The sequence below is a fragment of the Mastigoproctus giganteus genome, chromosome 4 (genome assembly GCF_048544385.1).
Source record: "Mastigoproctus giganteus isolate SK-2022 chromosome 4, ASM4854438v1, whole genome shotgun sequence".
NCBI lineage: Eukaryota > Metazoa > Arthropoda > Arachnida > Uropygi > Thelyphonidae > Mastigoproctus > Mastigoproctus giganteus.
Genome location: NC_143578.1, coordinates 31,432,663 through 31,448,657, shown reverse-complemented (window position 1 = coordinate 31,448,657; position 15,995 = coordinate 31,432,663). Strand labels below are relative to the sequence as shown.

Sequence of the window (15,995 nt, the reverse complement as noted above, 5' to 3'; positions counted from 1 at the left end):
GACCTCACCGCTCGGAATCTAGAGTGTATACTAATGTATGAATGCTAGCAGAGTCCGTATATAATGGGAGTTTTGACAAGTCAGAATGGCCTTGAATCCATAACGCATTGGCCTACGTGCTAGCATAATACATACATACATATCAAATGTATTGGTGCATAACGCAGTTAATTTTTTTCAATTTATAAACCACGCTATAGCAAAACCTGCGTTGTTCAAAACCGTGCTATGCGAGGTATTCCTGTACCTATTCAATTCATATGCAACATCAGCTGGGTTATCTGACGCTTTTCCACACCCAGTGGTGTGCAAGGGTCTGACCTGATTGGCTTTTTTCTTCATTGTAATCATATACCAAAAAATTCCTTGTCCTCAATTTTTGCTCTCTTAGCCAATGCTTTCTTGTAGGTAGCCTTGGTCTCCCTGACCTTATTTTTGGTACTAAAGCAACCTCAAAATAATTTATGCACTTAGTGGGGTCAAATTAAAAAGAGTAGAGGAAGAAAGAGATTTGAGAATTATGACACGGGCAGACATGAAGTTCTCTGTGAAGTGCAGACAGGCAGCAGGTAGTGCTTATGGTGTTCTATCAATGATTTACTGAATATTTGCTCATGGAAATAGGGAATCATAATCCCATTGTATAAGGCACTTGGAATACTCTGTCCAAGTATGGAGACACACCTCAGAAAAAGATATTGAGCTTCCTGAACTTTTATTTATTAAGGTAGACTTCAGATTATGTGGGATAAAGAACTTTGTAACCAGGTACCTTAGAGAGGATCTGACTGAAGTCTATAAGGCTCTGACAGGCACAGTAAAATGAATGAACATGAAATGTTCATTTATTTATAAATGTTCACAGTTATAAATGATAGCAGACTAATTTGAATTTGTCCCCCTAGGAAATAAATTCAAATTACAAGGAAAGATTTTATACTGGAAGGAAAAAACTTCCTATTTACACACAGGAAGTTTCTTTTTTAGCCAGTGAGTTGTTAAGTATTGGAAAAAACGATCTCCAAAGGTATACTGCATTGGTAACTACAGGAGGAGGGGAAACACATAAGTACTGTAGTTTAATTTAATTTTACTTATTTTATTTTTGGTTAGTACAGCAAAAGTTTGTGGCATCCTTGCACCATATGATTAATACTAATACAGCAGACTCTCGATTAACTGGGACACTTCAAGATTCCCAATTTAAAAAAAAAAAAAAAAAAAAAAAAAAAAACAACCAGAAATATTAAAATTCAAGTAATAACTAGAATAGGTATAAACAGATGTTTTGCAAGTCGTAAATAAGCGACAAGTGACATTATAAGTCGTAATTGGGAGACTAGTGTACTTATTATCTTGCAACCCCAGCTGTATTAGCCCCCCCACACAAAAAAAAAAAAAAAAAAAAAGAGAGACCAAATGTTTAGTTTGTTTCAGTGCGTTGCATCAATTGTTGCGTTTCATTGCACCGCAAAAAAGACAAATTTTGTTTCGTTATTTATGTCAGGGATGCCGAAATTTTTTTTTGTTTTGTTTAGAAATCGTGAAAATGAAGGGTAAATGCAAAGGAGCTGCACTTTCAGTTAAACAAAAACTTTAAATTATTCAAAAGTGTGAAAACAGTGCATCCATTAAATCTCTAATGACCATCATAATTTTGGTGACAAAACCATACGCGACATCGTAAAAAATACAGGAAAGCTATAGACTTACATATTTTTTTATGTAGGTTGGAGAACATTTTTCGATACAGTAACTTGTGCAACTACAGATTTACATAAATTTTTTTTTCACTCAATTTTTTTTTTTTTTTTTTTTTAGTATTGTAAAATTTAAAACAAACAAAATAAAAAAAAATAAATAAAATAAGCAATTAATAACGACGATCACAGTACGCACAAATTGCACAAGTGAGATACGAAGTAACAAGCAAAAAAATAAGAAAGAAGAGGAGATTCTTACAATTTATTTATGTTTTTTTTTTAGATGACTGAAGATTTCAGTGAAGGGGGAAACAAATTTTACCACAATAATGTAAAAACCTACAGAATTCAAGCTATCGGTATTTTTGCAAATGCAATGCAATCGAGTTTACTACCCGTTTATAATTAGGTGCACGAACAGAAAAGCCCAATAACACGGAAAGTGCAAATTGTTTTTATTGGTTTTTGGTAGTGACCTCCAGAAATATGTTTTAGTAAAATGTGAGCTCGCGTGGGGTGATGATGAGTTTTCGCCTAAACCCTGTGAAGTTCTTAACAGAAAATTTCATTTTGACCATTATCATGGTGCTGACTAAGAGAATAATTACAGCAGTACTAGTAAATCTATCAAGAAAAGCAATCGATTTGAATCAGAAAATTAAACTAATAAGGATGTATGAAAATAGTCAAACATTAACAAGTATCGCACTGAATTTATATTTGTCAATAATAATATAGTAACAATATGTTATTAGGCATTCCCGAGTTACGTAAAATTCAACGAAGTAAGAAGTCCTGGAACGTATCTCTTACGTATGTCGGGGACTTCTGTATTTTTGGATTAACCGGGAAATCGATTACCCGAGATTTGTTTTTTTACCATCTATCCCGGAAAATCAAGAGTCTACTGTATAATAACATTGCCAAAAACTGAATCTGTCAATTGCTCCACTTTCAATACCGGCGCATCAGTAGCCAGGTGGGCAGGAGCAGCACTGCATAGCACACGCTTCTTGATTAGACCACGGTTCGAGCACATGACCACCAAATACGGAGGATGTGGAAAGGTCAGTGAATGATCACTGCATATCCCCCGAGCAATATGGCCTTAGTTGCTAATGCTACTAAAAACCAAATTACAAACAAACAAACTTTCAATACCAGAGCAACTTTTTGTGAAGCCAAAGTTTGTTCTGCTGTGAGCATTGATTAGGATTCTTTCATTGCTGGTCATAAAACATACACATGCAATTCACCCAACTCAACATAATTTTAACCCAGCAATGAGCACAATGGAATACCCAAAATGCCGAAAAAATAAAAATTTGAAAATTAAAATTGTTATCAAAATGATATAAATGTGAATTTTAATATTCATTTAGTTCTGACTTCTGATTGGCATCTCCGATTTTGTTGGAATTTGAGAAGTATGTCCTTAAAAAAATCAGATCTGAGTTTTAGGAATTCTGCATATGCCTAAATGCTGGTTCATATAATAGTAAGCTTATGCATTTATTTTAAACACCATATATTTTGTAATAAAAATGAACATCACAGGTCAAAAAATTACTTCTAGAAGGAAGTAGTAATTATCTAATATTAATTTACTTTTGGTTTTTGAGTTTATATCTTATATGTCATTGTTTCAGTTTAAAGTGTTGTATAGTTCGATTATAATTTGCAGGTGGAAAATGTAATTTGGATTACCAGTTTTTGGTGGATGTTTTGTCGAATGTCATTTCACTGTTATTAGTAGACTATATATTCTGCTCAGCTGATTTTGTATGTGGAATTCTTATTTTTTATAAGCCTTCTTGCCATTTTTTAGTGGTAGTGTTCAAGCTAGAACAGCCTAGTATGGCAAATAAATACGAGCAATCACTAATGCACCACTGATATGACAAAATTTCCAAATGCATTGGTACTTTAGTTCAGTATGTGGCTGTTGTTATTGTCCATAAACTAGACAAACATTTGGAGCGAATGGATGGGTGAAATAGGAAGGGTTTTTTTTTTGGCTGTTGCTGTATAAGCTTGCTTTCTTGCATCATATGCCTCTACTAATAGCAATAATACTAAAAAATAAAATAGTAAACCTTTATTATTACATTGGACTAAACATTAAAGATTAAGGATTGGATTATGAACTAATAAAATAACAGAATGGTAGCCAAGAGGAGCTAAAAGAAAACCTGGAAGACCTGCAATTAGCATTAGCATTAGTAGAGGCATATGATGCAAGAAAGCAAGCTTATGCAGCATCAGCCAAAAAAAAAAAAAAAAAACCCACTCCCATTTCACCCCTCCGTTCGTTCGAAATACCTGTCCAGTTGAGCTTTAAATTTGTTTAGGCTATCAACTTCAACAACAAGTGATGGAAGTCGGTTCCACCAACCAACCACCCGCTGGCCAAAGGCAAATTTCCGCACATCTCTCCGACATCCGTCCTTTCTCGATTTGAATTTATGCCCTCTGAGGTGATTATTCTGAGCAAGATGAAGAATCCCATTGGCATTGAGCATGCTCAAACCATTCAAAGCCTTATACACCTCTATCAGATCACCTCGCCGGTGCCTAGTCTCCAGACTCTGTAATTTGCAAAACTTAAGCCTTTCTTCGTAAGAGCAACCCTTTGTTCCATTTACTAATCTTGTTGCCCTTCTCTGTACCCGTTCCAGCAGCTCTACATCCTTCTTGAAATGAGGCCTCCAGACCTGTATACAGTACTCAAGATGTGGCCTAACCATTGCCTTATACAAGGGAATAATCACCTCCTTATCCCTGCTAGAAAAATTCCTGTATATCATTGACAAGACACCATGAGCTACTCTTGCAGCTCGTCTGCACTGCTCAGAGAACTTCATATCTGCCTGCACAATTACCCCCAGGTCCTTTTCATTCTCCACCACTGTCAGTGTAGTACCGCAGAGTTGATACGTTGCTCTGGGTTTACTGTTTCCCATATGTAGTACTTTACATTTGTCAATGTTAAACTTCATTTGCCACCTCTCAGCCCATCTGTTCAACCTTTCCAGATCCTGTTGCAGCAGCATAGCGTCAGTAGTGTCCTTAACGACCCTGCCAACCTTTGTATCATCTGCAAACTTGGACATTAAACTTGATATCCCATCATCAATATCATTTATAAACACCGAAAACAACAACGGACCCAACACTGAACCTTGAGGAACTCCACTAATAACATTAGTCCACGTTGAGCAGTGTCCATTGATTACCACTCTCTGTCTTCTGCCACTCAACCATCCCCTTATCCATAGCAGCAATTTGCCTCCAATGCCACACTGCTCCAATTTGTGCAGCAGTCTTCCATGTGCAACAGTATCAAAAGCCTTTCTAAGATCCAAATATATAATATCAAAGTTATTCCCTGCATCCAGTTCTTTTGTGACTACATCATAGTATCCAATCAAATTGGTCAGGCACGACCTGCCCTTAACAAAACCATGCTGCGTCTGAGCTATAACTGAATTCTTGTCTAGATGATCCTGCAGTGCTTCTTTAACCAGTGCCTCCATTAATTTACCTGGAACAGAAGTTAAACTAACAGGTCTATAATTACTTGTGTCAGCCTTTGATCCTCCTTTGTGAATTGGGGTTACATTTGCACATCTCCAGTCTATGGGTACCTCCCCTGAGTCCAAAGAAGCTCTCATAATTATGGCTAGGGGTTTGCATACTTCCTTTGCTGCCTCCTTTAATATAACTGGATAGATCCCATCCACCCCAGGTGCCTTTTTTATGTTTATCCTCAACAATCTCTCCTCCACTTTCCTCTCAGTTATTACAAAATCATTTAGCTCACTGCCAATGTTTACTTTACCTACATCATTCTCTTTCCTGAATAACTCCTCATGCGTGAATGTAGATGCAAAATACTCGTTTAGATTGTTAGCCACCTGAGCAGGATCCTCAACTGTTGAACCATCAATATCCAGTGGACCAATCTGATTCATCCCTTTCCTTCTAGAGTTCAAATATGTAAAGAACTCTTTTCTGTTTTTCTTTGCATCCTTTGCCAAGGATTTTTCGTAGTCTGCCTTTGCCTGCCTAATCTCCTTTGTGACTTGGTTACAGACCAACTTATATCTATCATAGGCTTCCATGTCACCCATTAATTTGTATGTATCCCATGCATTTTTCTTCTCTGCCGCATGTCTCATTAGTTCATCTGACAACCATTTAGGCCTAAACCTTGAACAATATTTCTTAGTTGGTATGTAAAGCCTGGTAGCCTCCAAGATTAGTTCCTTGAATGCTTCCCATTTTGAGTTTGCTGTTGGTAACATCATCAGTTGGTCCCACTGTATAGAATTTAATTACTGTCTCAGACCATCGTAGTCGCCTTTACGAAAACAAAAACCCTTCCCTGTACCTCTGATGGTAGTTACCTCCTTGAGTAAATCCCACTTCAACACACTGTGATCACTGCCACCTAGTGGTTCATTTATCTGCAGGTTCTTAATGCATGAAGAATCACTACTGATAATCAGATCAAGAGTATTGCTCCCTCTTGTTGCCTCACGAACATGCTGATATAGAAAACAATCATCCAATAAATCCACAAAAGCCTTGCTAGTGTGCGAGTGACCAACCCACAAATTCCAGTCAATATCTGGGAAATTAAAATCCCCCATTATAAGACTCTCTGATTTACTGGCCCACTCTATTTCCCTGTACAATATCTTATTATACTCATCAGAGTCATTAGGCCTATAGCACACTCCTACTCTCAATTTTGATTTCCCTATGCTTATGTCACACCAAACTGACTCGACACTGCCCTGCCCATCGATGTCGACTGGCTTCACTTCCTTGGACTTTGTGTTTCTTAATTAATAGCATAACCCCTCCTCCCCTCCTGTCCTGTCTATCCTTTCTATACACATTGTATTCCCCAAATTCCAGTTCCGCATTACTTATATCTGTGTGACACCACGTCTCTGATATCCCAACAATATCTGCCTTTGATGTTTTGAGCAATACCTCAAATTCATCAAATTTATTTACCAAACTCCTAGCATTGGTGTACACGCAGGTATACATGCACCTGTTTCTATTCTTAGCTACCCTAACACAACCCATGTGTTTACTTGTACCGCAATGACTACCAGCAGTCTCTGAAATATCCTGCATCTTGTTTTTCGGACTTCTGCTCATTTCAATAGAAGCAGTGCAAGAATCACTTCCACCTCTGCCAGTGGCTACTGTTAATCTATTAGTCTTTGTATCCCCCCCAACTAGCAGTTTTCCGACCCACCTAACACTGCCTCGACAGCATCAGCAATGAAGATGGACAGATGAAATTCAAGAGGTCGTGAGTAGTAAATGGATGGCCATTGCACAAAACAGAAGGAACTGGAAAGTTGTTGGAGAGGCCTTCATCTTGCAGTGGATTGAAAATGGCTGATGATGATTGCATTAGTGTACAAAATTATCGATTTCATTTGCACATTTGTCAACTTTTATTTGTGATCTGATTCACACTGGTTATGTGCTTGAATTCAGAAATTCAATCAAGTGCAAGAAAGTAGCAAAATCAATACTGGCTCTCAAATTCTTTGTCTTAAAAATTTTTTTAAATTAAAAAAAAATTTTTTTTCATATATGCTTATGAAAATAACTTTTAGCTACTGTGATGATTTTTAATCTTAAAATAATAATTAAAATTATATATTATTTTTCTTATATCCATTTTACTGTCAAGATAATGAATATGTTAAGAAGTGCTCAATTTAAATCATTTATTGCCTTTTTTTGAAACATTTCCATGGTATCATAGAGGACTCACATGCACCGGATGGTGTGACTTTAGGTAAGCACCAACTAGAGTGTTAATAAGACCAAATAGTATTAGCTATTTTATTCTATTAAAATTATTGTGCAAAAGTCTGTAGCTCTTATATAATAACTAGGTTTTTGTAAAACTTTTGATCAGGAGCTGGCAAATGGTTGATTGCAGTGCACAGAAATATAATTATCTGCCTAATGTGTTTTCATTTATAAAAACAAGTTATAATACCAGAGTATTTTTTAAATACTCTGATTTGAAATACTCATCACATCTGTAAACAACTGTGATGAGGTGACCTCAAGAACTTCTGTTTTCAAAGTAGCTCATATGGTGGGGAAAGGCTGTCAGCCTCTGATTTCGATAATAAAAATTTAGCTATATTTCAAAAACTAAAATATAAATTCAATTTTATTAAGGCTCTTCTCTTTAACTCCACTGTGCTAATATGGCCATAATAGTTGTGAACAAATATGTCAACACTGATTATTTTGAGAGAGCTAGAGAATATCAGGTAATATTCTATTATCAGCCAAACTGGAAAATATAAGGTATGTATTCGGATGTAAAATGCAGAATGATAACTTCGAAAGAGAGACTACTCTCTTTCCAGGTGAAGTAAGTGTTGATTTGCAGTTTTTGTGAGTCACCTTGCAAGTATATTTTAAAAATTGGGGACATTCTGAAGACAGAATTTTCAGGGACAGGTGGCCCAAGCCCAGCTGAGCATGTCTGGTTATCCTAGTTTAGACTCAACGATTACAGCTATATTTCATATTATATGTCAAAAGTATTAAAGAAAGCTGTTTAAAGTAAAAAATAATGGAGCAAAAACAATTCATTGATTATAAAAAGCTAATACACAAACCAAAATATTCAAACATTCCATTTTGAGGATTATTTCAAAATAAGTGACAATCTATCTTTTTAGCTAAGTCAAACAAAATTTTCTGAATAAATGTAAAAATGAATCAAGAAATAATGTATTAGAGTGCCTCAAATAAAATTTATTACAGATAAACTGATGTGCTTTCACATCTAAAATAAAAAATTTAAAAAATTTAAGGTATTTATAGAAAATTCACATTTCAGAAATTCTAATTAACTAACTTACTTGGCTCATGTTGTGTCCACTCTCCACTAGAACATCAATAAGATCCATGCTTTTAGCAAAAGCATCTCGCAAGTTGACTCTGTGAAAGGATACAATACTTCCCTCACGCCTTGCTCTTTCCAGAGCTTCTTTCCTCTTTAGGGCTTTGTCTCTGCGCATCTGATTTTGATAAAATTCAGCAAAATTATTGACAATAATGGGAATGGGCAGAGCAATGACGAGCACACCACAGACACAGCAGATACTGCCAACCAGTTTTCCCAGAGGAGTGGTAGGGTAAATATCACCGTATCCTACGGTTGTCATTGTGATACTTGCCCACCAGAATGTTTCTGGGATGCTTGTAAATTTAGTTTCGATTTCATCCTTTTCAGCAAAATAGGCCAAACTGGAGAATATCATTACCCCAATAGCTAGAAACAGCATTAACAAACCTAATTCCTTGTAACTATTCCGTAGTGTGAAGCCTAAACTTTGAAGGCCCGTGGAATGTCTTGCAAGCTTCAATATACGGAGAATCCGCATAATCCGAAATATCTGCACCACCCTCCTCACATCTTGAAACTGATCTGTGTGCTTATTGGATTCGATGAGGAATGCCACAAAATAGGGGAGAATTGCTAACAAGTCAATAATATTTAGACCTCCTTTGAAGAATTTCCACTTGTTAGGAGCTGACATGAATCGAAGAAGATATTCAAGTGTAAACCACGTAATACATACTGCTTCAACAACAGCAAGTTTGTGGTTGTCTGCAACGTGCCCATCTTTATCCTTTTCTTGAAGAGCAGGTATGGTGTTCAGAGTCAGCCCAATTGTCGACAGTACTATGAACAAAATGGAGAGAACTGCTACTACCTGGAAAAATACATGGTGAGGAAATGAATCTTTGCATATTGTCAAAAGCTGAAAACAGGTATTAACTAAACAGTGTTCATAATTAAAATGAAAGAATCCTCTTTAACAAATAGCCAGCTTAATGCACTGTATATACATACTGTACAAATAAAATTTACAAAAACTTAATAAAACAAAAATTTATAAATAAAATTTTGAAATTATAAATTTGAAGCAATTGAGTTACCAGAGCATATTCAGCTCCTTTGCAAGTATACAAAGTAAATAATAGCAAACAAGCAAACAAAGAATCTCAGAAAGCAAGTGCAGAAACTCACATCAGCAGCCAAATATTCAACAGAACATGCTTCGATGAGCAGCAATATACATCCATCCAAGGAGACAATGCGTGCAGGTGGCATGCAAAACTGTCAGTTCTGAAGCTCTGTGAAATGCTGTCGTAGCACTGCCCATTCCCACCACTGATCAACAGCATGGTTACATGAAGAGAGAGAGAGAGAGAGGTGATCTGTGATGAAAGAAGACATAGCGGCAGAGGCTGGAAGACAAGTCACACACTTAAAACAGAAAACACTTCCACAAGCTGCTGTTACAAGTACCCACCATATATAAATACATACACATATTAATTTATTAATTCATCTGAGAGTACTGCAAAACAATAAACACAAATTATTCTTCACACCTTATATAAATCTCAATGACTGTCATTTATTAATAATTATATAACATTACTATTATCTAACATGGTACCACTCAGATATAAGTGATGCAAAATTTGAGTACGATAAGTACAATGTGTGCAGAAAGGACAAGAAGGGTTACAAAGCATATGGAATTTAAGGCAGTTCATTCAGTTGACATAGGTGTGTGTTCAAACAAAAATGAAAAATGAAGTAAGAGTGTATTATAGGTGACTGTGATGGGTATAACAAATGACTATACAGACAAATAGAGGGCCAGTAAAGCAGAATGTCTTATAATGGGGAATTTTAATGTTCCAGATATTGATTGGAACTTGTGGGCTGATCACTCACAATAGTAGCAAGACTGTTCTGTATTTACTGGATGACTATTTTCTACACCAGCATATTAAAGAGGCAACAAGAGAAAGCAATATGCTTGATTTGATTATCAATAGCAACTCTTCATGCATCAGGAATCTCCAGATAAAGAAACCACTGTGACAGTGATCACAGTGTATTTATGTGGGATTCACTTAAAAATATAATTACTGTCAAAGATAAAAGGGAAGAATTTTGCTTTCCAGTAAATTGTGATCACTGGTTCATGATGTATGGGTGTGGAATTTACTTAAATATGTAACAATTGTCAAAGGTAATGGAAAAAGCTCTTGCTTTTGTAAAGGTAACTACAGCAGTCTCAGACAGTTTTTAAATTCTATGCAGTGGCACCAACTGAAGTTACCAACAGCAAATTCTAAAGGTTGTTATGTTGTTATTTTGATTTTTAGGAGCATTAGCAACTAAGGCCATATTGCTCCGGTGCGGTGGTCAATCCCTGACCTTTCCGCATCTTCCGTATTTGGTGGTGACGGGCAAATTCTAAAGGGGAAGCATTCAGGGATGTTATTGTAGAAGTTACTAGGATTTTTTACAACTGAGAGATACAGTTCAAGGCACAGACCTAAATAAAATGTCAGATGAACTGATGAGACTCATGGCAGCAAAGAAAAATACATGGGATACATATAAATTTTCGGGTGATACAAATGCCTACAGCAGTAGATATAGACTAATCTGCAATCAAATCACAAAGGAGGTTAGGAAAGCTAAGGCAGACTATGGGAAGTCTTTGGCAAAACTTCTTTACTTATGTAAACAGTAAAAGAAAGGGATGAATCAGATTGGCCCACTAGATATGAATGGACTAATTGATGATAATCCTGCACAGGTTGTGGGCAAACTCAACGGGTATTTTGCATCTACATTTACAGACAAGGAATTCTTTAGGAACGGGGATACCAGAAGTGAATCCAATTCTGGTTGGTATTGAATAATTGTGTGATAACTGAGAGGAAAATGAAAAGAAATTGTTGAAGTTAAATGCAAAAAGGGCACCTGGGGTGGACAGGATCTACTCAGTTATATAAAATGAGGCAGCAAGAGGTAAGAAAACCTTTAGCCATGATTATGAGATTATCCCTGGATTCAGGTGAGATCCTGATGGACTGGAGATGTGCAAATCTATTCTCAATTCACAAAGGGGATCAAATAGAGACACGAGTAATTACAGACCTATTAACTTGATTTCTGCTCCAGGGAAAATAATGGAATCACTAGTTAAAGAAGTAATTCAGGACCATCTAGACAGGAATACAGTTATACTGTAGTCAGTGCATTCGATCTGCTAACCCACACTGGACCAGCATGGCAAGATTATGGTCCATTTCGCTCAACATGAATTGTTGAGGAGGCTTCCATCCTGCAGTGGGTTGATAATGGCTGCTGCAGTTTACCTTTTTTTTTTTTTTTTTTACCAGTGTGTGGATTTGTTAAGGGGTGATCTTGTCTGACCAATCTGATTGGATACTATGATACAGTGGCAAAGGAACTGGATGTAAAAAAAAAATTAAAGCGTGTGTACCCTGTATGCATGAAAGATGTTTTATATGAAAACATCCTTGGCTTGGAAGAGGTTAGTGAAATCCATTTGTAATATTTGTATTGTTGAAATCATACTTCCTTAGTATGATTGCAATAATAAAATATTTGACTACAACATCAGCATTTTCGTTACATTCCATTGTTAGGGGCCACTATAGATGTTTTCACATCAAAAATAATTATACATCATATACTTAGATTTCAGAAAAACATTTGATACTGCTACACACAAAAGATTGCTAAACGAATTAAAGCCAATGTGGCATTAAAGACAAGTTGCTGCTATGGATAAAGAGACAGCTGAGTGGGAGAAGTCACAGAGTGGTTCTCAATGGACACTGCTCTTCTAGAATTAATGTTATTTAGCAGACTAAATGCATTTCAGGGGTTTATGCCTCAAGCTGCATGAAAGTTTAACTGATGTACAATATGATATGAGATATTCTTAAAATGATGCCATTCTCAGCCATTTTAGAGTTTGCTGCATACTAACATGATGCACTTGCACTAACTTGTACATGTTATTTAGCAGTTATTTTGCACTTACTTCTATTCTTTCTAAAGTAATGGAGAAATCAATTAACTGCCAACTCTTAACTATCTAGAAACATCCATCTAATCAATGATCACCATTATAGATTCCATCAGTGTCAATACACTAGTGATATTCTGGCTTGTTACCCATCTATGGAAAATTCAATGGAAACGTTTGGTGAAACTCAAGCAATTGCTCTTGACATCTCAAAGCCTTTTGATCATGTTTGGCATAAAGGTCTTCTAAATAAGCTTCCATCTTATGGTTTGCCAACTGTTTTTTGCAATTGGGTATCCAGTTTTCTCTCTGACTGCTCACTATGGGTGATGGTAGACTGCTCCTGGTCTTCTGACTTTTCCACTAATGCTGGTGTTCCCCAAAGTTCAGTTCTTTCTCCCACTCTTTTCCTCTAGTATATTAATGACCTTCCACTGACCAGAAATACTATCTATAGTTCTGCTGATGATAGCACGTTGCATTCCACCTTCCAGTTTGAGAAATCTTGCCCTGCACAAACAGCTCCAACTTCTCAAATATTTACTACCAAGTCCTTAAATGCTGATCTCCAGGTAATTCTTCAGTGGGGTTAAGATAACTTAGTTGAATTCAATCCTTCTAAAACTCAGTCCGGTTTTATATCTCACAAAAAGAATTCTTCTTCTCCTATGCTAAACTTCGGTGACACTGATTTCTAGGCAAGATCATATATCTCTATTGGGGATTACCTTGACTTCTAATCTCTCTTGGCATAAGCACATTAGAAATATTGCTTCCTCTGCATCTAAAAAACTTGGTTTTAATGGTTTAATGACATACTGCTCCAATTTGCATAGCAGTCTTTCATGTGCAACAGTATCAAAAGATTTTTGAAATCGGAGTATATGATATCAAAATTATTTTTAGCATCCAGTTCCTTTGTGACCACATTGTAGTATCCAATCAAATTGGTCAGACAAGACTTCTCCTTGACAAACCCATGTTGTGTCTGAATTATTGCTGCAGTCTTGTCTAAATGATCCTCCTGCAATGCTTCTTTAACCAGTGACTCCATTATTTTCCCTGGAACAGAAGTCAAACTAACAGGTCTTAATTACTTGTGTCACTCTTTGTCCCCCTTTGTGAATTGGAGATACATTTGCACATCCCCAGTCCTTGGGGACTTCCCCGAAGTCCAAGGATGTTCTCATAATTATGGCTAAGGGTTTGCTTACTTCCTTTGCCACCTCCTTTAATATAACTGGATAGATCCTATCCACCCCAGGTGCCTTCCTTACAATTTCTCCTCTACTTTGCTCTCAGTTATCACAAAATCAGTTAGTTCCCTGTTAGAGTTTGATAAACTTCTGGCATTCCCCTCCTTGAATAACTCCTCATGTTTGAATGTAGATGCAAAATACTCAATGTTTATCAGCTTCTTGAGCAAGATCATCAATAGTCGAACCATCTATGTTAAATGTACCAATCTGATTCATCTCCTTCCTTCTATAGTTTACATAAGTAAAGAACTCTTTGCTGTTTTTCTTTGCTTCCTTTGCCAAAGATTTCTCGTAACCTGCCTTCAAATGCTTAATCTCCTTTGTGACTTGATTACAGACTAGCTTATATCTATCATAGGCTTCTGTGTCGTCTGATAATTTTTATGCATCCCATGCATTTTTCTTCTCTGCTACGAGCTTCATTAATTCATCTGACATCCATTTAGGCCTGAACCTTGTTGTTATTTGGTTTTTAGGAGCATTAGCAACTAAGGCCATATTGTTCCAGGAATATGCAGTGATCATTCTCTGACCTTTCCGCACCCTCCATATTTGGTGGTCATGAGCTCGAACCCCTGTCTAATCAAGAAGCGTGTGCTATGCACTGGTGCTCCTGCCCACCTGGCTACGGAGGCACCACCTGAACGAACCTTGAATAGTATTTCTTAGTTGGTATGAAAAGCCTAATAGCCTCCAAGATTAAGTCCCGGAAGGCTTCCCATTTAGAATTCACCATTGGTAACATTATCAGTTGATTCCACTCTGTAGAATTTAAAAACTGTCTGAGACGTCTGTAGTCACCGAAAACAAAAATCCCTTCCTTTAGCCTTGATCGTAGTTACATCTTTACACTGTGATCGCTGTCATCTAGTGGTTCCTTTATCTGCAAATTCCTAATGCATGCGTCATCACTGCTGATAATCAGATCAAAGGTATTACTCCTTCTGGTTGCCTCTTTCTTTCCAAACAGCTGTTCACTCTGTACAAATTGTAAATCTGCACTACCATGGAATATTGTTCCAACATCCGGGGCATAAAATTTCTCATAGGTTTCTAGATTCTACTCAAAAGAGGGCAGTTAGGTTAATTAATGACTCATTTCTAACACATTCTTTCCACTCTGTCTCGTAGATATTCTGTTTCTACTGCATGCCTTTTCTACAGAATCGGCTTCTATAATCCCCCCCCCCCGCCCCTTTTCACAACAGTCCAAACGCATACCACAACAGGCAACATCCTTTTACTGTCCAACTTCAAACCCACAGAACCGACTTTTTTCCTTCCTCATTTATTCATTCAACTTCTGTTTTCTGAAACAACCTTTCTTAGTTCATATTTCATGAAAATTACGATTACAGAAGGTAAAGTCTAATGTCAACAAGTATCTTCTTTCATCTTCTCAACCTTCAACCCAAGCATGGTACTAAGTACTATAGGTTTTAATAAAAAAAATAATAATAAAAAAAAAAGAGGGGTTGAGCTCCTTAAGGTTCAGTGCTAGGTCAATTGTGTTTTAATATATACAGTAGAACCCGGAGAAGAAGTTTTTCAAGGGACTGGAGGTTTAGAACTTATTACGCAGGAAAACTTCTTAGAAGGGAAAATGACCTAAAGATATGAAATATTAACTACACAAATAAAAATGAAAAGATACACAAACACAAGTTAAAGATCATTTTTATTACTCTTTCAGAATTTATAAATATTTTACTCTGCCTATGGAAAAAATTTTTAAACTGAGGATTTTTAATTGCTTTACATTCTGTTCATTAAACTCATTACCAAGTTGGAAGAATGAGCTCCTTTGGAGTTGCAACACACCTTAAAAGGTCACAATTATAATAAGACACAGCAACAATCCACTAAATAATTCTGAACTATTCACAACCATCAGAACTTAATGCAGTCTATATATCCAATTATGGATATCGATGAAAACAATCGTAATAGGTCACTTCCATTATATCAAAATGTTTATACTAAGAAGATTTTAGTGCTGAAAGCTTCAGACTATGGAAAATTAACTAATAGAACAAGTTAGTTAGTGCCAAGCATCATTTTAGTTCATAGTAAACCACTGAAGTAGGTGAAAT

The 15,995-nt window shown here is 36.4% G+C and overlaps 1 protein-coding gene across 3 annotated transcripts in view; it reads right to left on the bottom strand.

The window, feature by feature from the left end:
* Nucleotides 1-15,995, bottom strand: part of LOC150086576 (uncharacterized) — a 302,852-nt gene that overhangs the window by 141,410 nt on the left and 145,447 nt on the right. For 2 of the 3 annotated variants that reach the window (XM_090372615.1, XM_090372617.1), the window contains one exon: nucleotides 8,627-9,484. In XM_090372615.1, the coding sequence (XP_090228741.1) occupies nucleotides 8,627-9,484 (858 nt within the window). Of the gene's footprint in view, nucleotides 1-8,626; nucleotides 9,485-9,801; nucleotides 9,972-15,995 lie in introns of those variants that run through there. The other variant, XM_090372618.1, reaches the window with a different exon arrangement.